The sequence below is a fragment of the Stegostoma tigrinum genome, chromosome 8 (assembly GCF_030684315.1).
Source record: "Stegostoma tigrinum isolate sSteTig4 chromosome 8, sSteTig4.hap1, whole genome shotgun sequence".
Lineage (NCBI taxonomy): Eukaryota > Metazoa > Chordata > Chondrichthyes > Orectolobiformes > Stegostomatidae > Stegostoma > Stegostoma tigrinum.
In genome coordinates, this window is record NC_081361.1 from 34,205,506 (window position 1) to 34,226,566 (window position 21,061).

The 21,061-nt window shown below is 41.5% G+C and overlaps 1 protein-coding gene across 2 annotated transcripts in view; it reads right to left on the minus strand.

The window, feature by feature from the left end:
* Nucleotides 1-14,990, minus strand: part of LOC125456590 (regulator of G-protein signaling 8-like) — a 47,544-nt gene extending 32,554 nt beyond the window's left edge. Inside the window, exon 1 of one of the 2 annotated variants that reach the window (XM_048539838.2) lies at nt 14,655-14,990. In XM_048539838.2, coding sequence (XP_048395795.1) covers nt 14,655-14,771 — 117 coding nt within the window. In that variant the 5' untranslated portion in view covers nt 14,772-14,990. The remainder of the gene's footprint in view (nt 1-14,654) is intronic. The other variant, XM_048539839.2, reaches the window with a different exon arrangement.
* Between the last annotated feature and the right edge of the window lie 6,071 nt (nt 14,991-21,061).

The following is a 21,061-nucleotide window of genomic DNA, read 5'->3' on the forward strand; positions in this document are numbered from 1 at the left end:
AAATTGGAACAACATGAAAAATAGTACGATTCGATATTTTCCAAAGCTGTTCTGGAGTACAGAATGGGAGAAATATCTCACAGCGACAGCGCAGGGTGCACATTCAGAATGTTGTGACGATGGATCATATCCCTGGATCACCTATAGATTTATTAAACGTTAATTCCACCATGTGTTTTTAAAAGGGGATGAATACAGTCAAAGTAGCTGTGATTGTAAATTCTGGAGAGAGAGAGAAAAAGACTCTGGAATGACACACCTGACGAGTTGTCAAGGAAGTTTCAAAGGGATGAACTTAAATGGGGGAGAAAAGCACTACAAGATGATCAACAATCTCCTGGTAGGTATCTCAAATTATGAAAATGGTGGGAGAGAAGATTTCAGAGATGTATTTTGATTCTTCCTGTTTCAAGGATACATAAAATCAATCTTTAAAATTCATGAGAGGCTGGGATGTTTTTCCCAGGAGTGTAGGAGGTTGAGGGGTGAGCTTATAGAAGTTTTTAAAATCATGAGGGGGGATGGATAAGGTGAACATCCAAAGTCTTTTCCCTAGGGTAGGGGAGTTCAAACTTGAGGTCATAAGTTTAGGATGAGAGAGGAACTGAGGGCAAAATTTTTCACACAGGTGTTGGTACATATATGTGTATGTGGAATGAATTGGCAGAGGAAGTGATAGGTGCAGCTCCAGTTACAAGACTAAAAGACAGTTGGACAAGTACATAAATAGGGGAGACTTAGCAGGATACGGGCCAATTGCAGGCAAATTGGACTAATTTAGTTTGAGAAGCTTGGTTGGCATGGATGGATTGGACCGAAGGGCCTATTTCCGTGCTGTATGTGTCTATGACTCTATAACCCATCACAGCCAAGTTAAAATTAGCCCCTTTTAAAACAAAAATTAGTTGGATATGGAGAAAGGCATCAACAGGGAAGTGTTCCTCGGTGACAACTTTCTTGTGACCAACTGAAGATGTGGGTGAATAGAGAAGGGGATTAAATTCATCCCTGCTCCTCACCCGGTAACTGAAAAAAATTGGATATCCTCTGTGCTATCATAATAATTTAGGAAACCGGGGTCTGATTATAACGTAAAAGGCTGTAGGACCAATTTCTATGGCAGTTGATGCCAAGCGTCAAACTCCAAGGATCTAGGTGCCATGTTGTGGCTCAGTGACCTCACATGAGTGGTCAAAGCCAGTGACTGATCCTGCTCAATTCACCTCTACCCAATCCCTCATCTGCCAAAGGTCACAACAAATTATTCAATGCTAAAATCGATAATTCTTCACCTTGCCCTCAAATAAGTGGCACTGCTGTGAGCCTCATGCCCACACTCGCTACTCAATCGTGATAGACTTGTCACCCAAACAATTTCACCACAATCCCCGACACAATTCCGTCAATCTTTCAGGACAAAGTGGTACACAATTGAAGTTAGTAGAACCTGACTAGTGGTTTGGGGAGAGTCTTTCATGATAAGCACAGCTGGTTCAAGCTGTTGGCATCACTCTGCATTCTAAACCAGCCATCTGAGCTAACTGATTACATTGCTTTAGAAACGTATATAAGTTAATTGTAGAAGTCTCATCGAATTGCCTACATACAAAGGGAATGTGTAAACTTTTCACTTGTTATCCCACCCAATGTCAAGGTGATGTTTCTTTCAGGCTCTTTTGTTCTGCACTTAAATGGAAAATTCACTTAGTGAATTGCTCCATAAAACTGAGGACATATACAAGGAGAGATGTTGACACGTGCTGGGGCCTCACCTTTTGTCACGACTGAAAAGATAGCTTAAGGTAGCGTGATCAAAGACATTTTAATGTAACGTGAAGACATTTTGTTCCAGTGACTTTGTGAATGCTGATGAAACCATGCATGGTATTAAATGAAGCATCATATCTACCTACAGGCTATGTCTAACTGACAATATTTAAGAACAATCAATATAAATCTCCCTTCTGTCCTTCCCCTATGACTTAGTAAAGTCATTGCCTGTTGTGGTCTACAGTGAAAGACTCAGAAGATTAATTTGTGGTCCGTGTTGGTTTTGTAAGTCTCAGTAAACACAGCAACTGACCTAATTATTCCAGTGTTTGTATATATAAATGTTTAGCTGTCTTTCTACTCTTACTTGTCGTTCTGTAACTCCTTTCTGGAAAATGTTATGTGACAACAATGACAACCTTTCAGAAATTACTTCATTGGTGGTAAGGTGTTTTTGGAATGGCCTAATGTTGAGATATAAATGCTACATTAATGTAGTAGATTAGATACCCTGCAGTGTGAAAACAGGCCCTTAGGCCCAACAAGTCCACACCACCTCTTGGACCATCCCACCCAGATCCATCCCCCTATAACCCACACACCCCTGACCACTTTGGGCAATTTGGCATGGTCAATCCACCTAGCCTGCACATCTTTGGACTGTGGGAGGAAATTGGAGCAAACCCACGCAGATACGGGGAGAACACGCAAACTCCACACAGGCAGTCGCCCGAGGCTGGAATCGAACCCGGGTCCCTGGCGCCGTGAGGCTGCAGTGCTAGCCACTGAGGCCACGGTGCCGCTTTCTTTCAATGAATGTAGCTGGTGGAGAAATGGATATGATGATCCTCCTGGCTCAAGTGTTTAGCTCATGTTGGAAGAATGACCTCTTGCGTTGTGTAGCTAAGGACACTGCAGGTATCCATGACCAGCAGATGGTGAAATTTGAATTCAATAACCATCTGGAATTAAAAGCTAGCCCAATATTGATTGTGTAAACACTGTCGATTGTGGTAAAATCTTGTCTGGGTTATTAAGAGAAAGGAATCTGCCCTCCTCACCCAGTTTGGCCTACATGTGGCTCTGGAAAATAAATACTGGCCCAGCCAGCAACACCAACATCGTGTGAACAAATTAAAATAGAAATGAGGTGTGCTACCTGAAAGGACTGGAGTAAAACTGGAAGGTGATTGAAAAACTAACGAGGTCTGAAGTCTCAGGATGCAAAGTTACAGCCCAACAGTTTTATTTGAAATCACAAGCTTTTGAAGCGCAGCCCTTTCATCAGGTGAAGTGAGAGAGAAGAGCACGAAGACACAGAGTTTCTAGGCAGAGAGATGAACTAGTAGTCAATGGACATCAAGAAAGAGGCCATCTCCTTTTATACCGTTTTAGTCCAGTATTACAAGGTAACATGGCTGAGCATTGGCATGGTGCTGTGCTGAGCTAATGTCAGGGAGTTGTATTCAGCAGTTAGTGTTATTGATATTTAAGGAAAATCTGATAAAGCAAAACCAATAAAATATGTTACTGTAGGTAGCCATGAGTCTTAGAAATGTGCCTTTTGATGAGTCATTTTGAAGATTCTCCATTCCAGTCTAACTTGGGACCCCTCCCTCAGTTATTTTTCCTGCACAATAATGTCTGTGTCAATGTTGTGTTCCACTCTTACACTGAATTGGAAAATGTGATCACGTTTTGGCTTTCAATTTTCCCCCACCCTGCTTCCTTCACTTTCATGTTATCCATCTCTGACTCTTCCCCTTCTGTCTCCATTGAAGGTAATAGGCTCTCAACCAATTTAAGCCCGTAAACCCTCGCAGGTACCTTAACAGTACTTCCTCACATCCCATTCCACCCTCCGAGTTTCTCCATCTCCAATGCATTTGTTCTCATGGCGTTACCTTCCATGCTAGCACGTTTGGTAGCTTCCCTTTTCCTTACCTAAGCATTAGCACCATCCCATTTCACATCACTCAACCTTTTCTGTGGTTGCTAAGGTCCTCAATTCATCTTCATACATCTGTCTCATTTTCAGCAGTCCTGCCCTTATCCCCACCCTCCGTCCCTGAACCATGATAGGGTTCCCCTTGCCCTCACTGTGTGGTCACCAACGCCTGTATTTAATGGATGAATCCCCACCATTTCCACTCTCTCTAACTTGAGGTGATCACCAAGCATATCTTCCCTTCCAGCATTTCAGAAGCACTTTTCAGTCCATGATATTCTGGCTCACTCCAAAACATTAAAGGTGTAACATCTACCCTCAAACTAACTCCATTCTTGTTGTCCAACTGGGCACCAAATACTCCTGCCAGGTGAAACAGCGATTTGCTTGGCAGATATTGAAGAATGTTCTGTAAAGGATCAGTCAGGATTGTAGCATGTGTGTGCATGCGCCACTGGCCTGATTTCCGAAGTGGAGAGTTTACAAGCACTCACTGTATGCACTTACTGAAATTGGCTGGTGCATATTAGCTGACAAATGTGTACATTTCATGATGGACTGTGCTGAGAATATACACCTAATCAGAAAGTGTTGTTTGCTGAACTCCATAGGGGAAAACAATTAATGTTATCTAAAATAGGACACTCCATCTAAAGTGAACAACAATTTTATTTGGAAAGGCCAGCCATGCTTTGATCTGCACAAAAATTCGTTTGTTGCTGCTGAAGCGGTTATATTTTTAGAAATGCTAATGATTAAACCCTTGGAATGATCTCAATATGGAAGTGAGAAATACAAAGTATTTCAATGAGTGTATGTGCTTTAGAATGTTTCTAATCACAAAATCTGCACACATGAACTGCTCAGCACAGTTATTCGTTGTTTAAGAGAGGAAGGCATGTTGCCAAAATGGTGTTCTAACACAACACTGCTCCTCTAACAAAGAGTTAGAAGCAAACACTTTTCAAGTGGGGTCTCAGGCCAGTGATTTGTTGAAACAGTAAAACAGCTGATCCCAACAAAACAAATGAATGTATTGTGTAATGTGCAACTCAGCAGCAAAACAAAAAGCCTGATACACAGAGTTGATCAAAGACATTTAGAGTCACTGTACTTATTTTAGTTGCTCCTTTTGTGTTGACTTATTCTTCTATGCACTATCAGTCAAATAGTGAGACTGTTATTGCTCATTGTTACTACACAAATGGAAGGAAATAGGATCACTCTCCACCCTTGCTCTGGGTTCAATAGGCGCTTAAACTAGTGCTCGTCTTGTGGCCAGAGCCTGTGCTCATTTTATGATTCTGTAGGATCGTGGTTCTCCAAGTATAATACCTGGACCATTGGTGGTCTGCCAGGATCCTCCAGGACTCCGGGTGGTCCAGGAGCTGGTCACTAGTGTATAATGCCACAGCCAAGGCCATGCAAGAGAAAAGACCATGAACCTCAACCCTGCACTTGCAGAATGATGATATTACAGAACTAGACTCAGATCCTATCAGCAGCACAAGTTGTCGTAAGCTTGAGAAACAAAATGCAGTTTTATAAACAACAGTTACATTCATAATCAAACATCATCAACAGAAATGTAAATTAGTTTCCCAGATGATTGTCATCCCATTGAGATGATTTGGAAAATATGAGAAAGTTTGAAATGCATGTGTTCTCTTGTAGTATAAATGCTCGTAATCGAAGTGTGTCTACTTGTTTCTGACAAGAATTATTAATTTATGATATTTAAAAATGTGCATGAATAAATTTTTCACATTTAGCTGCTAAAGGCAGCAGAAAACTCAGTTTCCATAAATTCCATTAATTTGTGATGAGCTTTTTTTAAGGCGGTAAATGAGAGTGGATAGGTCATCTGCAACTACTTTTGCTCTGCTTGCATGCTCCAGAACTACTGGTCAATGCATTTTGGAGCTGGAGGAACACAGCAGGTCAGGCAGCATCAGAGGAGCAGTAGAGTCGATCTTTCGGAAAATTCGTTGAGGGTAAGGACAAGTTCCGTTGAGGCGATGAGGGTGTTGCTGGAGGGGGACTAGTTGGGCCTGTGGGAGAGGAAGAGGCGGAGGGCTTTTAGGCCGACTGCAAAGGGAATGGAAGTGTACAGGGACTGGATGTCCACAGTGAAGATGAGGTTTTGGGAGCGGGGGAATTGAAAATCTTGGAGGAGGTGGAGGGTGTGGATAGTGACCCAAATATAGGTGGGGAGTTCCTGGAGCAGGGGTCGGGGGGGCGGTGTGCAGGGGGAAGACTGAGTCGAGGTAAGCGGAGAAAAGGGCATCAGCAGGCAAAGACAATGGGTCAGCTGGGGCAGTCAGGTTTGGAGGTTTTGGGAAGGAGATAGAATTGGGTGGTGCAGGGTTGGGGAATGATGAGATTGGAGGCTGTGGGCGGGAGGTCTCCTGAGACGTTGAGGTTATTGATGGCCTGAAAAAGACTTGGAGGAGGTGGAGGGTCTGCGTAGTGTCCCAAACATAGGTGGGGTGTTCTTGGACTGATGGGGGGGGGTCAGTGGGGAGAAAACAGAGCTGAAGCAGGCAGAGATGAGTTCGCAGGGGCAGCAGCAGGCAGAGAACTATTGGTGTACGAAGTTCAAAGGGAACCAGATCGAATAAGTCTCCTCCTGATCTAGTATTCCTTTGGGAAAAATGAGGGAAACAAGTATTATTTGTAGAATGACAATATTCTAGTTGGTTACTGTGATGATGAGGTTTTTGGGATCTGTTCTAATGTTCCTCTTATCCAATATTCTTGAGCTGTGCTGCACAGTCTGAACAGTATCATTGATGTTTCCACCTTTACAAAGGAGTACTTGCAGGGAATTAGATTAGATTAGATTCCCTACAGTGTGGAAACAGGCCCTTCGGTCCAACAAGTCCACACTGCCCCTTGAAGAATCCCACCCAGACCCATCCCCCTATAACCCACACACCCCTGAACACTACGGGCAATTTAGCATGGCCAATCCACCTAGCCTGCACATCTTTGGACAGTGGGAGGAAACTGGAACACCCGGAGGAAACCCACGCAGACACAGGGAGAATGTGCAAACTCCACACAGACAGTCGCCTGAGGTGGGAATCGAACCCAGGTCCCTGATGCTGTGAGGCTGCAGTGTTAACCGCTGAGCCACCAAAGATTGAAAGAAACAAAATGTGTCACCTCATTCTAACTGCCTCAATCCACAACCAGCCGAACATAACATAACAGGAAGAATGTTTTTATGTCTTATGACAATGCATTTGGCAAACCAAATGTGCCATCACCTCTGCAGTATCATTGTCAGAATGCTAAATTTATCGAAGGTTTGACAGTCAGTGCCTCATGTAAAGCTGAGTTTACATCTAAAATGTTCAGCTCAATCTTAAACAGAGCTAATTAAACTTATCTTCCCATGAGTGTTGAGCTCCGAAATGCAGATGCGCCACACTAACAAGCCCCTCAGGGATCCTAAAATTTGCATAATCTTCGTAGTGGTATGTGATATTAATGAGAAGGTGAGACCACTTTAACTAAACATGAATGCACAGAACAATACAATTCCTAACTGGAACCATTCAGCAATCAAACTCATCCCAGAAAAACACAGTGAGCTTTACAGACTACAGCAGCATGTATTTTGACATGTACAAATATTTGTACTGCTTTTGCATTTTCAATGTGAAAAGGGTGGTTAACTGTCATGGCCTCAGCAATTAAAGCTGACCTTCTAATGCTGGAAGTATGAACTGCACAGATAATCTTAGTCACTTTTAGGCCCTGATGTTCTAATGATGCCCCTGGCATTGCTTAGACAGACTTCTTCTGAAGATCTTTTATTGCTGCCCATGTTCTACGTCCCTTCTACTTCCCCAGTGGTAATCAGATGGATGTAGGTCAAACACTTTGATACAGTGAGCCAGGGGATGGTCTGACATCATGTGGATTTGAAGCAATCTTCCATAAAGACCACCTCTGTTTCTGAGTGTTAACAATTAAATTTCCCTAAACATAAATCATTCCGCGTTCTCTGAGTCTGAGTGAAGCAGCAATTTGCAGGTTGGATCACTCAGTCACGAATTACTGTGTCGAAAATGGTGCAAGCCTTTTTGGTATCATTACTCATCCAACAATTATCTAAGTCCTCTTAAACTCTACTTAAAAAGAAACAAGCAGCTTAAGCATTCTGTCTTGTGAAAAAGATGACAGCCTGGCTTCAACAGCTACAATATAAACTTTTTTTTAAATTCAAATTGACAGCGTGTTTGTGTGAATCTAAATATTTCTTTCACTGAGTAGCGAGATTTAATTTCTTTCTATTTTTTCACATCTATCAGGACCTAGCTTTGTCACTATTATATTTATTTAAACGTTTAACTTCAAGAAGAAAAACAACTATCTATTCCTTTCTTCCTCCACTGTGTAATAGTAGGACAAATGGTGTAGTATTTTTTGAGAACAGACACAGGCTTGATGGGCTGAATAGCCTCCTCCTGTGCAATATCATTCTTCATAGATTTGGCTGCTTTCCAGCTGGAAGTAAGAGAATGGGAAAAGAACAGTTTTGCAAGAATTTATTTTAACCATGGCTTAATTGGTTCAATCACGATTCTAGCTTCAAGCACAAAAAGTCTGACATCATTATATTGCCAAGGGAGAGCTGCATTCTTTTTCCTTTATTTTTTTTTTGTGGTGTTTGAGTGTTGTTGCCTGGGCCAGTGTTTATTGCTTCTCTCATTTGGCCTGGAGAAAATGGTAGTGAAACAAAAACAGAAATTGCTGGAGAAACTCAGCAGTTCTGGCAGCATCTGTGGAGAGAAAACAGTTAGTGTTTTGGGTCCAGTGACCCTTCTTCAGAACCGACAGTTTTGAATTGCCTTCTTGAACTATTGAGGGTGCAGTGCCATCTCTTATCCATCTGTTTTTCAGGATGCAAGAGATACAACATCACTACTTTGAAGAGGAACGGGGGACCTTTTCTGGCTAATGCCTCAAACACTACAATTTATCACTTTCCCTCTGTTTCCTTACGTTTCCTGCTTCCATCATCAATTGGAGAATGCTATTGCTATGCCATAAGGTCTTGCAGCATCTTAAGATTTCAGCTCTGCACTGAAAGATGAGTCTATAATGTTTTAGAATGCACAAGCAATAGAAATGACAAGTAATGTGTAGTCCCATGAGCACTGTGTCAAAAATATGGTGCTTTTGGAATGCAAATGTGACCTAGTTATGATATAAGCTTCTGTATTCTGCTCCTACAGTTAGTGTTTATTTGGTCATTTGAGTTCATGAGTTTTTTGACAGTTTCGTAATTAAGTCAGTCCTTTTTATTTACTTCAAAACTGTATAAAATTCTATAGTTACTTTGAAATTTGAACATTATGTCAGGGGTTATTTCAGCCTTGGGTCAATATTTGGTGATTCTTGCTGGCAAGTGCGCATATGTAGGAGAACAAAAGTGAGCTTAACTCTGATACCCTTCACTACTAAATAATCCATTGACATTCACAGTCCGTGGTTATAGATGAAGATAAAAGGCTTTCGATGCAACTCCAGATGGTTGCTAACGCTTAAACTATAGCCTGTGTTAAGCTGGTTGATCCCATCCATAACTGAATTGGCATTTCAATTCCCCCAGGGCAGGGAGAAGAGAGATCAGTTAGCATTTCTGATTATGACTCTTAACCAGTATCCCTACAGCTTGATGACAGAATGGGCTTGGGTTTTGATACTCACTGCTGTCAAATAGATAGATGACATTATCCCCCAAGCATTAGTTCAGCTGTTAGTGAGAAGGCAAAGAAAATGTATATTTATACAGCATCTTTCACATTTTTCAGGCAGTAACAAAGTATTTTGGGTGTTATGAACAAAGCAACTAATTTGTGTTCATTGAATCTCTAAGCACCCACCTTAGAAACGCACAGAAGGGTGAGGAAACAATGGAAATCGAAGCTAATGAAATAGAAGCTAGTGCATCCAGAAGAGGGAGGTACAAATTTCTAGTGTGGTGCATAGCTGCACATTCTACCTTATAGAAATCCAGAGACTGAGCAATTAATTTCCAAGAATTATATCAAAATCAAGAGGACACATTTGTCAGGAAAGGCAGAACAACTGAGGTCTCTCTCTTTTGTAAATGAGAAGGCTGAGAGCAGCCTGATGGATTAACTTTAAGATAATGAAAGAATTCTTAGACTGGATGTAGAGAAATGCTTCTACTTTTGGACAAGTCACAAATTAGCCATCTAATTTTGTCTCTTAATCGCCATGTGATTCAATCATGGCTTATCTGACAGGTATGGCTTTTTTTATTCTGTATGAAGAGATTTGTTAAGAAAGTTGTTACCATTTGACGGTGTTCAGCAGCTCATCAATGAGATGTGGAATGAGTTACATTTATATGAGGACTCTGCATCGTGAGATATCACATTATATTACAAAGATGAGTTCATTTGTTCATGAATTCATAGTGCGTCAATATCTTTTCAGGAAGAAGCACATTAAATTCAGTAAGTCAAAGATGTGAGAAGCTCACGAGCATTTGAATAGATCACCTTGCAAATGAGGCAAATGCTTAAGATTTATGAATGTACATTGACTGCATCATTTCTTATTCCACAAGTTTTAACATGATTGGCTGTACAGGTGATGACTATTGGGATCATTTAACTTTTTTGTATTGACAAACAAAATTGAATTGAAATCTCATTGTGCAATTTAAACAATGCACTTGCTAGCTTGTTTGTCTGAAATTTCTCCGCTTGCATTTACATTTAAGACACTTGGCTGGTTACTTAAGATATTGGACAAAACAATTTCAGATATATGCAATCACACACGTAACTCAAGTACACAATGCCTGGTGACTGCACTCAGATGGGGTGACAATCATCAACAGTGAAAGAGCCAGTGATGTACTTAGTCCCAAGATGAGTTGATTCTTACTTAAAGCTTGGGATAATCACAAGCTGTTTCATTAATGCTTTGGAGCTGGATAGGGTCATGCTGAGCTACTTTAGAGGCCAGAGGGGAATTTGTTTGCAGGTAACAGAGTTTTGCATCAACAAAACATCTAAGCAAAAATCACTTCACCTAATGAAGAAAAAGCGCTCCAAAAGCTTGTGATGTCAAACAAACCTGTTGGATTATAACCAGATGTCATGTGACTTCTGATTTTATCTATTTTAGGCCAGCACCGGCACCTCCACCTCCACATCTAAGCGAAAAGGAAGTTTCCATCTTGTAAGATGATGGTTTGTTCCATGATGGTCACTTCTGTGTTGAACATCACCTGGTGTAATTCAGGAGCCCACCTCTGGCATTTCTGCAATGCTGAGGAAGATAGTAGGCTGACGAGGTGAGTGATCTGCTGGCCCATGATTTCACTGCCTGGTCCCTTTTTTTAACCAGCTGGGCTCTTTGTTTCTGTTCTCCTTTTCCATTATACTTCTACATAGTTGGACCTCAAAGGCCATAGCCTTCAACAGCTATCTCCCTGCTGTCAGTGAAATGTAAGGTATTTTCATATCTCACTTGCAATGGTCCTTGAAGCAAAGGTATAGATGCTTAGCAGGCTGTGATCCAGTAGCCAGTTGGCCTTAAAGGACAGCTTTGTACATATGGCTGTTATCCATCTGATGATAGCGACTGAGCCAGTGCAGATGTTATTAATAGCTAAATTTAATGTTAACAACAGACAATATAATGGCTTCATGCAATCTTATGAAATAGAGAATGTATTTGCTTAAGCACCATGTCAAAAGGTCCAGATTTAACAAAGCTGTTATCTCCTGTATTACATACTGTAGAGGACCTATGCTGCTTTGCACCCCATGAAGTACACCCTTGGACAATGCAGTGGAAATTCAGTATTCTCCATTTAGTGACTACCTGTCACAGCTTCCAGCTGAGGCATACAGCAGAGAGTGGACACCTCCCACATACAAGAGAGCAAAACACAAACAGCCTGTTGGCTACTGTTGTGTATGTTTCAAAGACCAAGCTCACTGGTGAAAGGCAGCAATCGAGGCTTTGCAAATCGACATGAATAAAGCATGGTCTTCGATGGGAGAGGAGGCAGTTAAAAGGGAAATCAAGCTGAAAATTCTAGAGTAAATTCATTTGACCATGTTGTGCTTTGGCATAGAGCATTAATAGGTTAAGATGCTTGAAAACCTTGCCAGCAAAGACAAGCATTGGAGAGAAACATGTGAAGGATGGAAGTGACCTCTGCTAGAAGTAAGACAGCTTGAAACAGTAGCAGAAATGATCTGTGTGAAGGCCTCTGATCACATTCAAATCATCCCTTTTTGCTTTGAATGAGTACATTGTTCAATGGATCAAATGCAATGAATGCAATCAGAGTTGGGTTAAAAAAGTCTCGTAAATCCCATGGAATGGAATGCACTGCAGATGTCTCAATGATGATATGCTCCATCACTCAGAAACTCAGCCATATGTTTTCCTTTTGAGAAAGCCAGAGCTGAGGATGTTAAAATCCCTAAAGCTATAGTAGTGCACGACATTGCTTGGCTAGTGGTGAGAAAGGCGCTGCCTGTGGGATGCCTCGTGCATGCCTGAACTATCTGTGCTACCGTGCACTGCCCTTGAAGTGGCTGCGGAGGGGGTAAACCTGTCACTTCTGGAATGTGCCTATGCAAAGCAAGTCTGGCGAGAAGTGCAAGGTTTTTTGTCATGATTTGTCCCAAGCAGCTCGGTGATGTGGGACTCTGTGCTCTACAGTCAATTCTCTGGGACGCACACCGAGGCAAACATCAGCTGTGCCTGCAGGACCATCAATGTGGTGAAAGACACTTTTTGGTCTGCCCAAAACTTGCTGGTCTTCCAGTCAAAATAGTTGACCCTGACTGAGTGTTGTAGACTGGTGCATTTCAAGGTCCAGACTATGTGCTGAGGGACATAATAAAGCTTGAGCCAGCTGATGTCAAGGCACAGTGGAGAAAGACTGCTGTATAAAGTCCTTCTGCCAAACAGTGACAGGGGGTCCATTCAGTAACCAGACCCTCCTGATGCCTCAGGTAAGTGCCAAGAGGTTAATTCTAAATATAGAGAAAGGCAAGTGTCAATGTTTATTTTATTCTCTGTAAGTAAAGACACTATTGATCAGAATGACTTCATTAACACTGTTTGTACATAAAGATTTCCTTCTATGAGTAAAGTATATTTTTGCAATTAAAAAAAGTTGTTTTCTTTTTGAGAAAGTCAGAGCTGAGAACATTAAAAGCCCTAAATTTATAATGGTGGGATTTATTCCAAAGTGCCAAGTCACTGTCTCATGATCTTGCCTCGTGTTGTGGCAATGCTTTAGCTGTGAAGCAATTTCACTTTGTCAACTTTTTTTGGTATGGGGGCAGGGGGTTAAAAATAACAGTTTGTAACTGTGTTGGAATTTTCTCATTTTTCCCATGCAGTGCTATTCTTGAATACCAATGGCTTTGGTCATTACCAAAGCAAGGATTATTTCGCCAAAGACTGTTCATTTACTCTTCATAAAACAAAGCTCTGACCTTTGTGCACTTCAGTGGAATTTATGTAGAAGTTAACAAATGTCTGAACCGTTGTTGGATGTGGTCTGACAACTGGAGGATTAAATGCCATCCTAGGTGAAGGTGTGCTTCACTTTTGATGTGCACCTGTATTTTGTTCATTTCTACATGCTTTCACCTTCCGAATGTCAGCTTTGGCTCAGTTGGCAGTGTTTGAACCTGTGAGTTAGGGAAGTCATGAGTTCAGGCCTCATTGTAGACAATTAAAATGCATCATACAAACTAACACCCCAGTGCACTATTGAGAAAACCTCTTTGAAGAGAAGTTAATCCAAAGCCGTTTCTCCCCTTCTCCTGGATGTATCAGACCCATTATCTAAAGAAGAGTAGGAAGTTCTCCCCATAGTAATGTAAATACATTTTACCCAGTTAATATTACTTCAATAATAAAAAATATTACCGAGAAATTTGCTGCACTGTCACCTCAAGAACCCTGCTGCGCACAAATTGACTTTCATTTTTCCTATGTTAGAACAGTGCATATTGTTGAAAAGGAGTTGCCTGCAGGAAATATTGTAAATATTTAAGTTCTTTACTTTCTCGAAATCCATATGTATTTCTCTCTGGTGGACAGGGTAAATGTAACTGGGATCTGAAGTTTGGCTGGAGCTCGTTGTCTGTCGTGTACGCATGCTTAATAAAAATGAGAATCGGTCCTGGTCACTGCCTGAAACAAGCCCACTTTGCAAAATTTTAAGCACATTTGATACAAACCTGGACAACACATCTCTGAGTGGGAATCTCATTGAGTCTTGATAAACTGTATGCTGACACTAAGTTTGTTTTTTGCTCATCCAGAGAACAGTAGGAAAGCATTCCACAATTCAGTCCAGCTGTTCATTGCTAGTTAATAGATGAATGATGCCTGTCTGGATATTTAGATTGTAGTAGTCTGACTTCAAATGCGTATTGCTTTATTTTCTCAGAAGGCCAATAAGTAGGGGTTATCTGTATCAGTGCATTTTTGCCATTGCACTGAATGAGGTTAAGTGAATCCAAAAGATCATTTAAAAATATATATTCTGATACACAATATTTATTTTGATTACTTAAAGAAAGCTATTTAATTAGGATCCATTATCCATTATGCCGACAAGCATCAAGTTAGTTTGCTTTTAAGGTTTATATTTACATTAACAAATCCGAGAAGAGAAATAAGCAAAGTCAGCATTCCAACATTCATCCATGTTCGATCGAAAAATGAATCGACATTGTCCTTACCAAGCAGGGTGTAACAAGAGAATTGAAATCTGTCAAAGGTTTGTTGATGTACCTTATGTTGCATTAATGAAGGATTATCTTAGTCAAGGACAATCTCCTACAGTAACATCGCATTTGAATTCACACTGATAGACTGCAAAGTAATGCGTAACCCTTACCTTTCTGGCACTTGCAAACAATGCAAATGAAGCTCTAAAATGGCTTTTCTTACAGTCGGTGGTCGGCACTGGAGCAGGAATGCTCTGAATAAAACTGTCGGGTATCTCTTGGTACATCAGATTTTGTGAAGCCAGATTGCTTGCTCTGTCTCTACTCAAGTCTCACTGGGGAAGCAGTCCGTATGCCAGTCTTGCATCCTAACAAGCTCTAGCTATTATTGACTCCTGCAGTCTCTGAGGGCACAGCGAGTATTAAGCTCCTTCTGTGTCCTTGTTCAAGACAGTATTGCATTCAGAGCCTTAGAATACATACAAAATTCATCTGGCACGGGAGGGGGAAGGGGAGTAGAAGGAGGAGGAAGGGAGGCTTTCTGCTTGTGCTAAGGTGGTTTAGCTTGTAGCTGAAAGATAACAAAGGGGAAGGATTGAAAAGGTCTCCACGAGAAGGCATTTTTTTTAGCATTTTGATTCTGAAGATAAAATCCCAGTCTCCTGCTAAGAAATGCATTGACAAGTTCTTTTATGGGAGTTTGCATATTCTTAAAATTTTGGCAAGCCCTTCCAGCTTTCCGAGTAATTGTCTCGGCTAAAATAAAATAATTTTGAACAATAAATCATACCGCGGCAGGAAGCTACATCGTCAACATATACAGTAAACTGTAATGCTAAGTTCAAACTCATAAACTGAAGGCATCCCTAATTCTTATTGCAGCTAATGATTATACGTTTAACTTCAATTTGTTTTGTAAGCAGAAAGTACAATAGAGACTCATAATTGTGATTAGTTTAAAACAGTGTTAAGCATTCCTATATATAACTAAATAGTATTTGAATGCAATTAAACAGTATTACGACAATGCTATTAAAGTGCGTTTTTGCATCGGCATATTCTATCCAGGTTCTATTCGAAATTCACTGCTCCTTATGATGGAATTTCAGGTGAAGCGAGAGAGGGATTTGAGGGTAAGATTGATTGTATTCCTAGTGTAAAACTGAATGGTGTGTTAGGAACACATTTTGCATCTCTCCCAACTTATTGCGGCTTTATTTGACTTTAATAAAAAGGGAGAGACGAAAGAGAGCTGCTGATTCAGTTTTGTTGCTTCACAAGACTGCACAAGGTCAGTTTTAACCCATTGGTATGAAATGCAGACCTAAAAGTTAGTCAGGATCTTGTCGAGTGCTCAAGTAGCCTATTGCATGGGCTGCATTCACACCAAAACTATAGTTAGATAAATGAGGAGACGGAACAAAGTTTGCACCTTCATGGCAAAAAATGCAGGCAACTGCCTGCATCTCAACAGACACCCAAACTGATAGAACGCAAAACAATTTCGAGCTACGAAAAGAAAATAGGTACAAAAACCACCCACTGTCTACAGGGCAGATGGTTCAAAATTGAGTCTTGAAAACTGAGTGAAAAATTATAGAATCAAAAATCAATACAACACAAAAGGAGGTCTTCTAGCCCATCATCTCCATGCCAGTGGTGGATTTGAAACCGGGGGAGTGCTCCAGGGAAATGCTCCTGGGGAACGTGTAATGTATGAGACTGTCTACAGATCGAGCATTTCCTGTCAAACAGTTTGGAAATGACTCATCTGTCTGATCCAGCACCCTCCACAAAGTACAGATTTGATGGCAGACACTAACCACAGGCACAAAACAACAATTTCTCCAGTCAATCAACTTTTCCCAATTCTGATGACAGCTTATTGATCAGAAATGTTAACTCTCCCTCTCATGTCATCTGACCTGATGAATACTTCCAGCACTTTTGTTTCTCAATTACTAAGTTAAGTGTTGAGGGCTGAATGTTCGCAAGGAGCCTGGTACGCTCTGCTTTTTTATTTTGAATAGTGTCATGGAATCTTCCCCTGGACTTTAACAGGTAGGCAAGGTTTCAGTTGAACATGTAATCAAAACTTCTATTTCTCTCAGTACCACGTTGAGGCCCAAACTTGGATTATGTACTTTAAGATTGAATTGTAGCTTCAGTCCACAACTGTTAACTCAAAGGCAAGAGGGCCATAACAACGGGATAATTGCGTGAAGAATAAGTTCCTTTAATTGGGCTTAGATTTTCCTTTTTACCAGTTGCATCATTTGCCTCAAATCTGTTACCATGGTTGAACTTGAATAGTATTGTTTTCTTTTCTATGCTGTTTACTCCCTTCTGTTTAAGCAGGAGATGGTGTCCTAGCTGGAAATCATGTAATAATCCAACTGTCCAGGCTGAGTCTGTTGAGACGCAGGTTTAATTCCCACCGTAATAACCTCTCTGATGAAGGGTCTAGGCCCGAAACGTCAGCTTTTGTGCTCCTGAGATGCTACTTGGCCTGCTGTGCTCATCCAGCTCCACACTTTGTTATCTTGGGTTCTCCAGCATCTGCAGTCCCCATTATCTCTTTAATTCCCACCATGTTGGAATTGGCTCTGGAATTCCCTGCCTGACCTTTCCATCTCTTTACCTTTCTCTTTTAAGATGCTTCTTAAAATCAACCTCTTTCGTCAAGCTCTCAGACATTCCTCATGAGGTTTGATGTCATGACTGTGCAACCTAAGCAACCTAGTGATACTATGAAGCCATTAAGACAAATGACTGGATGAAAAACTTTGTGTATTGCTGCAAAAAGTCTCGCCTTATTGAAATCTCTTATCTTACACTCATCAAGGCGATGTCCAAAAATACATTTTAAGGGATAAAACAATGTTTACACCGAGTCAGAGGAGATTGTTGATTGGTTGGCAAGCAGTCTCTGAATAGAAAATTCATTGCCACGAAGAAAGGACTGTTATTTAAAGATTGACAGCTAACTGTCAGACTTTGTTTACATTTTAAATCAGGCAGGTTGACTTTAATTCGTCAGAGCATTTTCTCAAGAAATGAATTAGTGAATGACCATGAGCTGTTTTGTTGAGTTGAAACTAGTGCGGTGCTGTACATGTCCTCACTGTTTGCAAACAATGCGACCTGTGTATATGTAGTGCCCATACATGCAAATGAACCAAACCGTGAACCCAACTGATTATCCTAAATTGGATACCATGCAACCCTTTGCACACTTGAGATTATTCAGCAAATGTCCAATTGCAGAATAACATGTAATATTGGAGTCTGCATTGTGGGTTTCACAGGTATGGGCTGATTGGGTACAATCAAGAAATAAAAAAAGCTCTTTATAAGTAAGTTGTTATCATTTGTACTCCTCCATACCCCATTTTGAGCCTGTCAATCTCTAGTCTGACTTGGCTGCCTTAATTGAAACATTCAAGGTGGCATTAAATGATTATTTGAATAGAGTCAATGTTCAAGATTACTGGCAAAAATGCAGGACAATGGTATTAAGACGAAATGATCATGTGGACAAGCATGGGTGGCATGGTGGCTCAGTGATTAACTCTGCTGCCTCACAGTGCTAGGGACCTATGTTTAATTCCAGCCTCGGGTGACTGTGTGGAGTTTGCAATGTTCTCCCCTTTTCTGAGTGGGTTTCCTCTGAGTGCTCTGTTTCCTCCTATAGTCCAAAGATGTGTAGGTTGGGTAGATTGGCCATGCTGAATTGTCCAGTGTCCAGGAATACGCAAGCTAGGTAGATTAGCCATGGGAAATGCATTGTAACAGAAATAGGATGGGAGTGGGGCCTGGGTGAGATGCTCTTTCGAGGGTCAGTGTGGACTCAATGGCCTGCTTCCACACAGTAGGAATTCTATGGAGAGCTTCTTCTGCATTGTAACACTTATAGAGAAATAGAGATGTGTAGCATTGAAACAAATCCTTTGACTCAACCCGTCCATGCCAACCAGATATTGTAAGTTAATTTAGTACCATTTCCCAGCTTTTGGCCCATATTCCTATCCATATATCCATCTAGATGCTTTTTAAATGGTGTAATTGTACCAGCCTCTACCACTTTCTCTGGCAGCTCATTCCAAGTACCACCCTCTGTGTGAGAATGTTGCCCCTCAGATCTCTTATAAATCTTTCCCCTCCCACCTTAAACCTATTACCTTTAGTTTTGGACTCCACAATCCTGGGAAAAGACCTTGGCTATTCACCCTATCCATTGCCCCTCATGATTTTATAAACTTCTTTAAGGTCACCCCTTAGCCTCTGATGCTCCAGAGAATATAGCCCCAGCCTATGTGGCCTCTCCCTATAGCTCAAACCCTCCAACCCTGTCAACATCCTTGTAAATCTTTTCTGAACCCTTTCAAGTTTCACATCATCTTTCCTGTAGCAGGGAGACAAGAACTAAATGCAGTATTCCAAAAGTGGCCTCACCAATGTTCAGTACAGTTGCAACATGACCTCCCAACTCCTATATGCAATGCACTGACCAATAAAGGGAAGCGTACCAAACACTTTCTTTGCCATCCTTTCGACCTGAGCCTCCACTTTTAAGGAATTATGAACCTGCTCTCTTTATTTGGTAACTTCCCCAGAATCTTACCATTAAGTGTATAAGTCCTGCCCTGATTTGTCCTACCAAAATGTAGCACCTCACCTTTATCTAGATTAAACTCCACCTGCCACTCCATGGTGCATCAGCCCATCTGATCAAGCCCTGTTGTAGTGCGAGGTAACCTTCCTGGCTGTCCACTACAGCTCCAGTTTTGAGGTCATCTGCAAATTTACTGACCATACCTCTTATATTCTTGTATATTCACATCCGAATCATTTCTACAACATCTGCGATTCTGTGATTTTCTCTGGGGTGTGTGATGAACCTGGAGGTTTCTTTCTGGACCGTCTGTACATTTATGACCTTATTTCCGAATGCATCCAATGAAGAAAAGGAGAACAAGATGGACTTTGAGTGCATTAGCCAGGAAAGGGTGCTTGCCTCCAACATTGGCTCACCAAGTACTTTGTGGCGATGGTTCTACTTGGAAGTCAGAGCAGAGATGTGTCGACTTTTCCAGACAAAAGTATAATACTTGGCAAAGTTCAATAACAAAGAAGAGATTGCCCCCGACAATGAAAAATTCCAAGCCATTGTGGAGTAACTCCACAAAAATGGGGAGAACTGTCTGGATCCTTTTCTCTACCTGGTTACTATTGAGGTCAGTGCAAACCTATGTACGGCTGGCCATCCCACTCCACACAATGTGCCGAGAAAATGAGAGATTGATTCAGGAGAGGTTGGGAAAAGATGTACAAGGCATGATACTTCACCCAGCATCACGAGTTGCTGGACTCCAGCATATGAAGTCTCCTTTTGTACCTTCAGGCAGAAGCTTGTCGGATCGTCTGTCCTTGGAGACCCAGATTTCCAATTCCCTTCCATCCTGGAAGCAGACACCAGTTTCCTTGGCCCAGAAGCAGTGCTGTCATGGTTTCAAGGGCAAACCAAGAGTGTGATTGTTTCACCAAATTAGAGTCTCAAGTTGAATCAGAGGAACAGAGAGAATTACTCCAGTGTGGAATTTGAACTGCTGGTTTCAAGGTGGCTTATTTCCCAGAGTTTGAGAGACATGCTAATTGGTGCAGGGTTTGAAATTTTACAGACAAAGTTTCAAACATCTGCCAAGCTGGGAACAACAGTGACCCCAATGGGCCATTGAACTCACGCTGTTTAGATTCCCAGTCAGGTAAAACACAATTGCTGATCTTCTTAGTTGAAAGACTGACCTCTGGAAGGAGCTCACCCTCTGTTTAGCAGGAGTCTGTGGCTAGTGCCCCACATTAAAGACAGCATTCCGACCCCGATTTGCTGTGACGTTTGAACTAAGATTCTGCAGATTGTGGCTGATGCACTTAAGAGTGAGATTCAAACCAGATAGAGCCTGGTATAGTTTCACTTATGCCACCCATCTGAAAAGTGGGCCTTGGAGAGTTTCAGCTGATTGATATAGACATCAGTAGACTATACCATTATTGGAGGGCTCAGTATCTGGCAACCCCAGCGCTAGCTGATGGGGTGGGCTGGGGGAGGGCCCAAGCCAGCATGGAAACTGTTGAGATGCTGGAGGAGGAGCTGGGATGTTAGAGTTTGCTACTGGGTGATTCATGACAGGGACGAAAAGAGGTAAAGCAACTCATCCTGCCTGACAATCTCAAGTATCAAGTGTTGATGGTAGCTCTTGGTCAAACAGGTACTATGTGGCAGATAAGATGACTGCCCTGACCAGACAGATATACCACAAGCCTGGGAAGGCCACTGATGTTGATAAATACTGGTGCAGTTGTGAGAGATGTACTTTAGCCAAGGCGGAGAAAAAGTGTCACCTCAGCATGGAATCTCTGGTCACCAAGAGCACTCCAGAGGGATTTGCAAAGGGTTTAACTGTCCTAGACCCCAGTAGTAATGGGACTGAGCATGTTTTTGTACACATGGATATACGACCATAAGATGTAGGAGTGGACTCAGTTCATTTGGCACGTTTGGTCATAACTGATATGT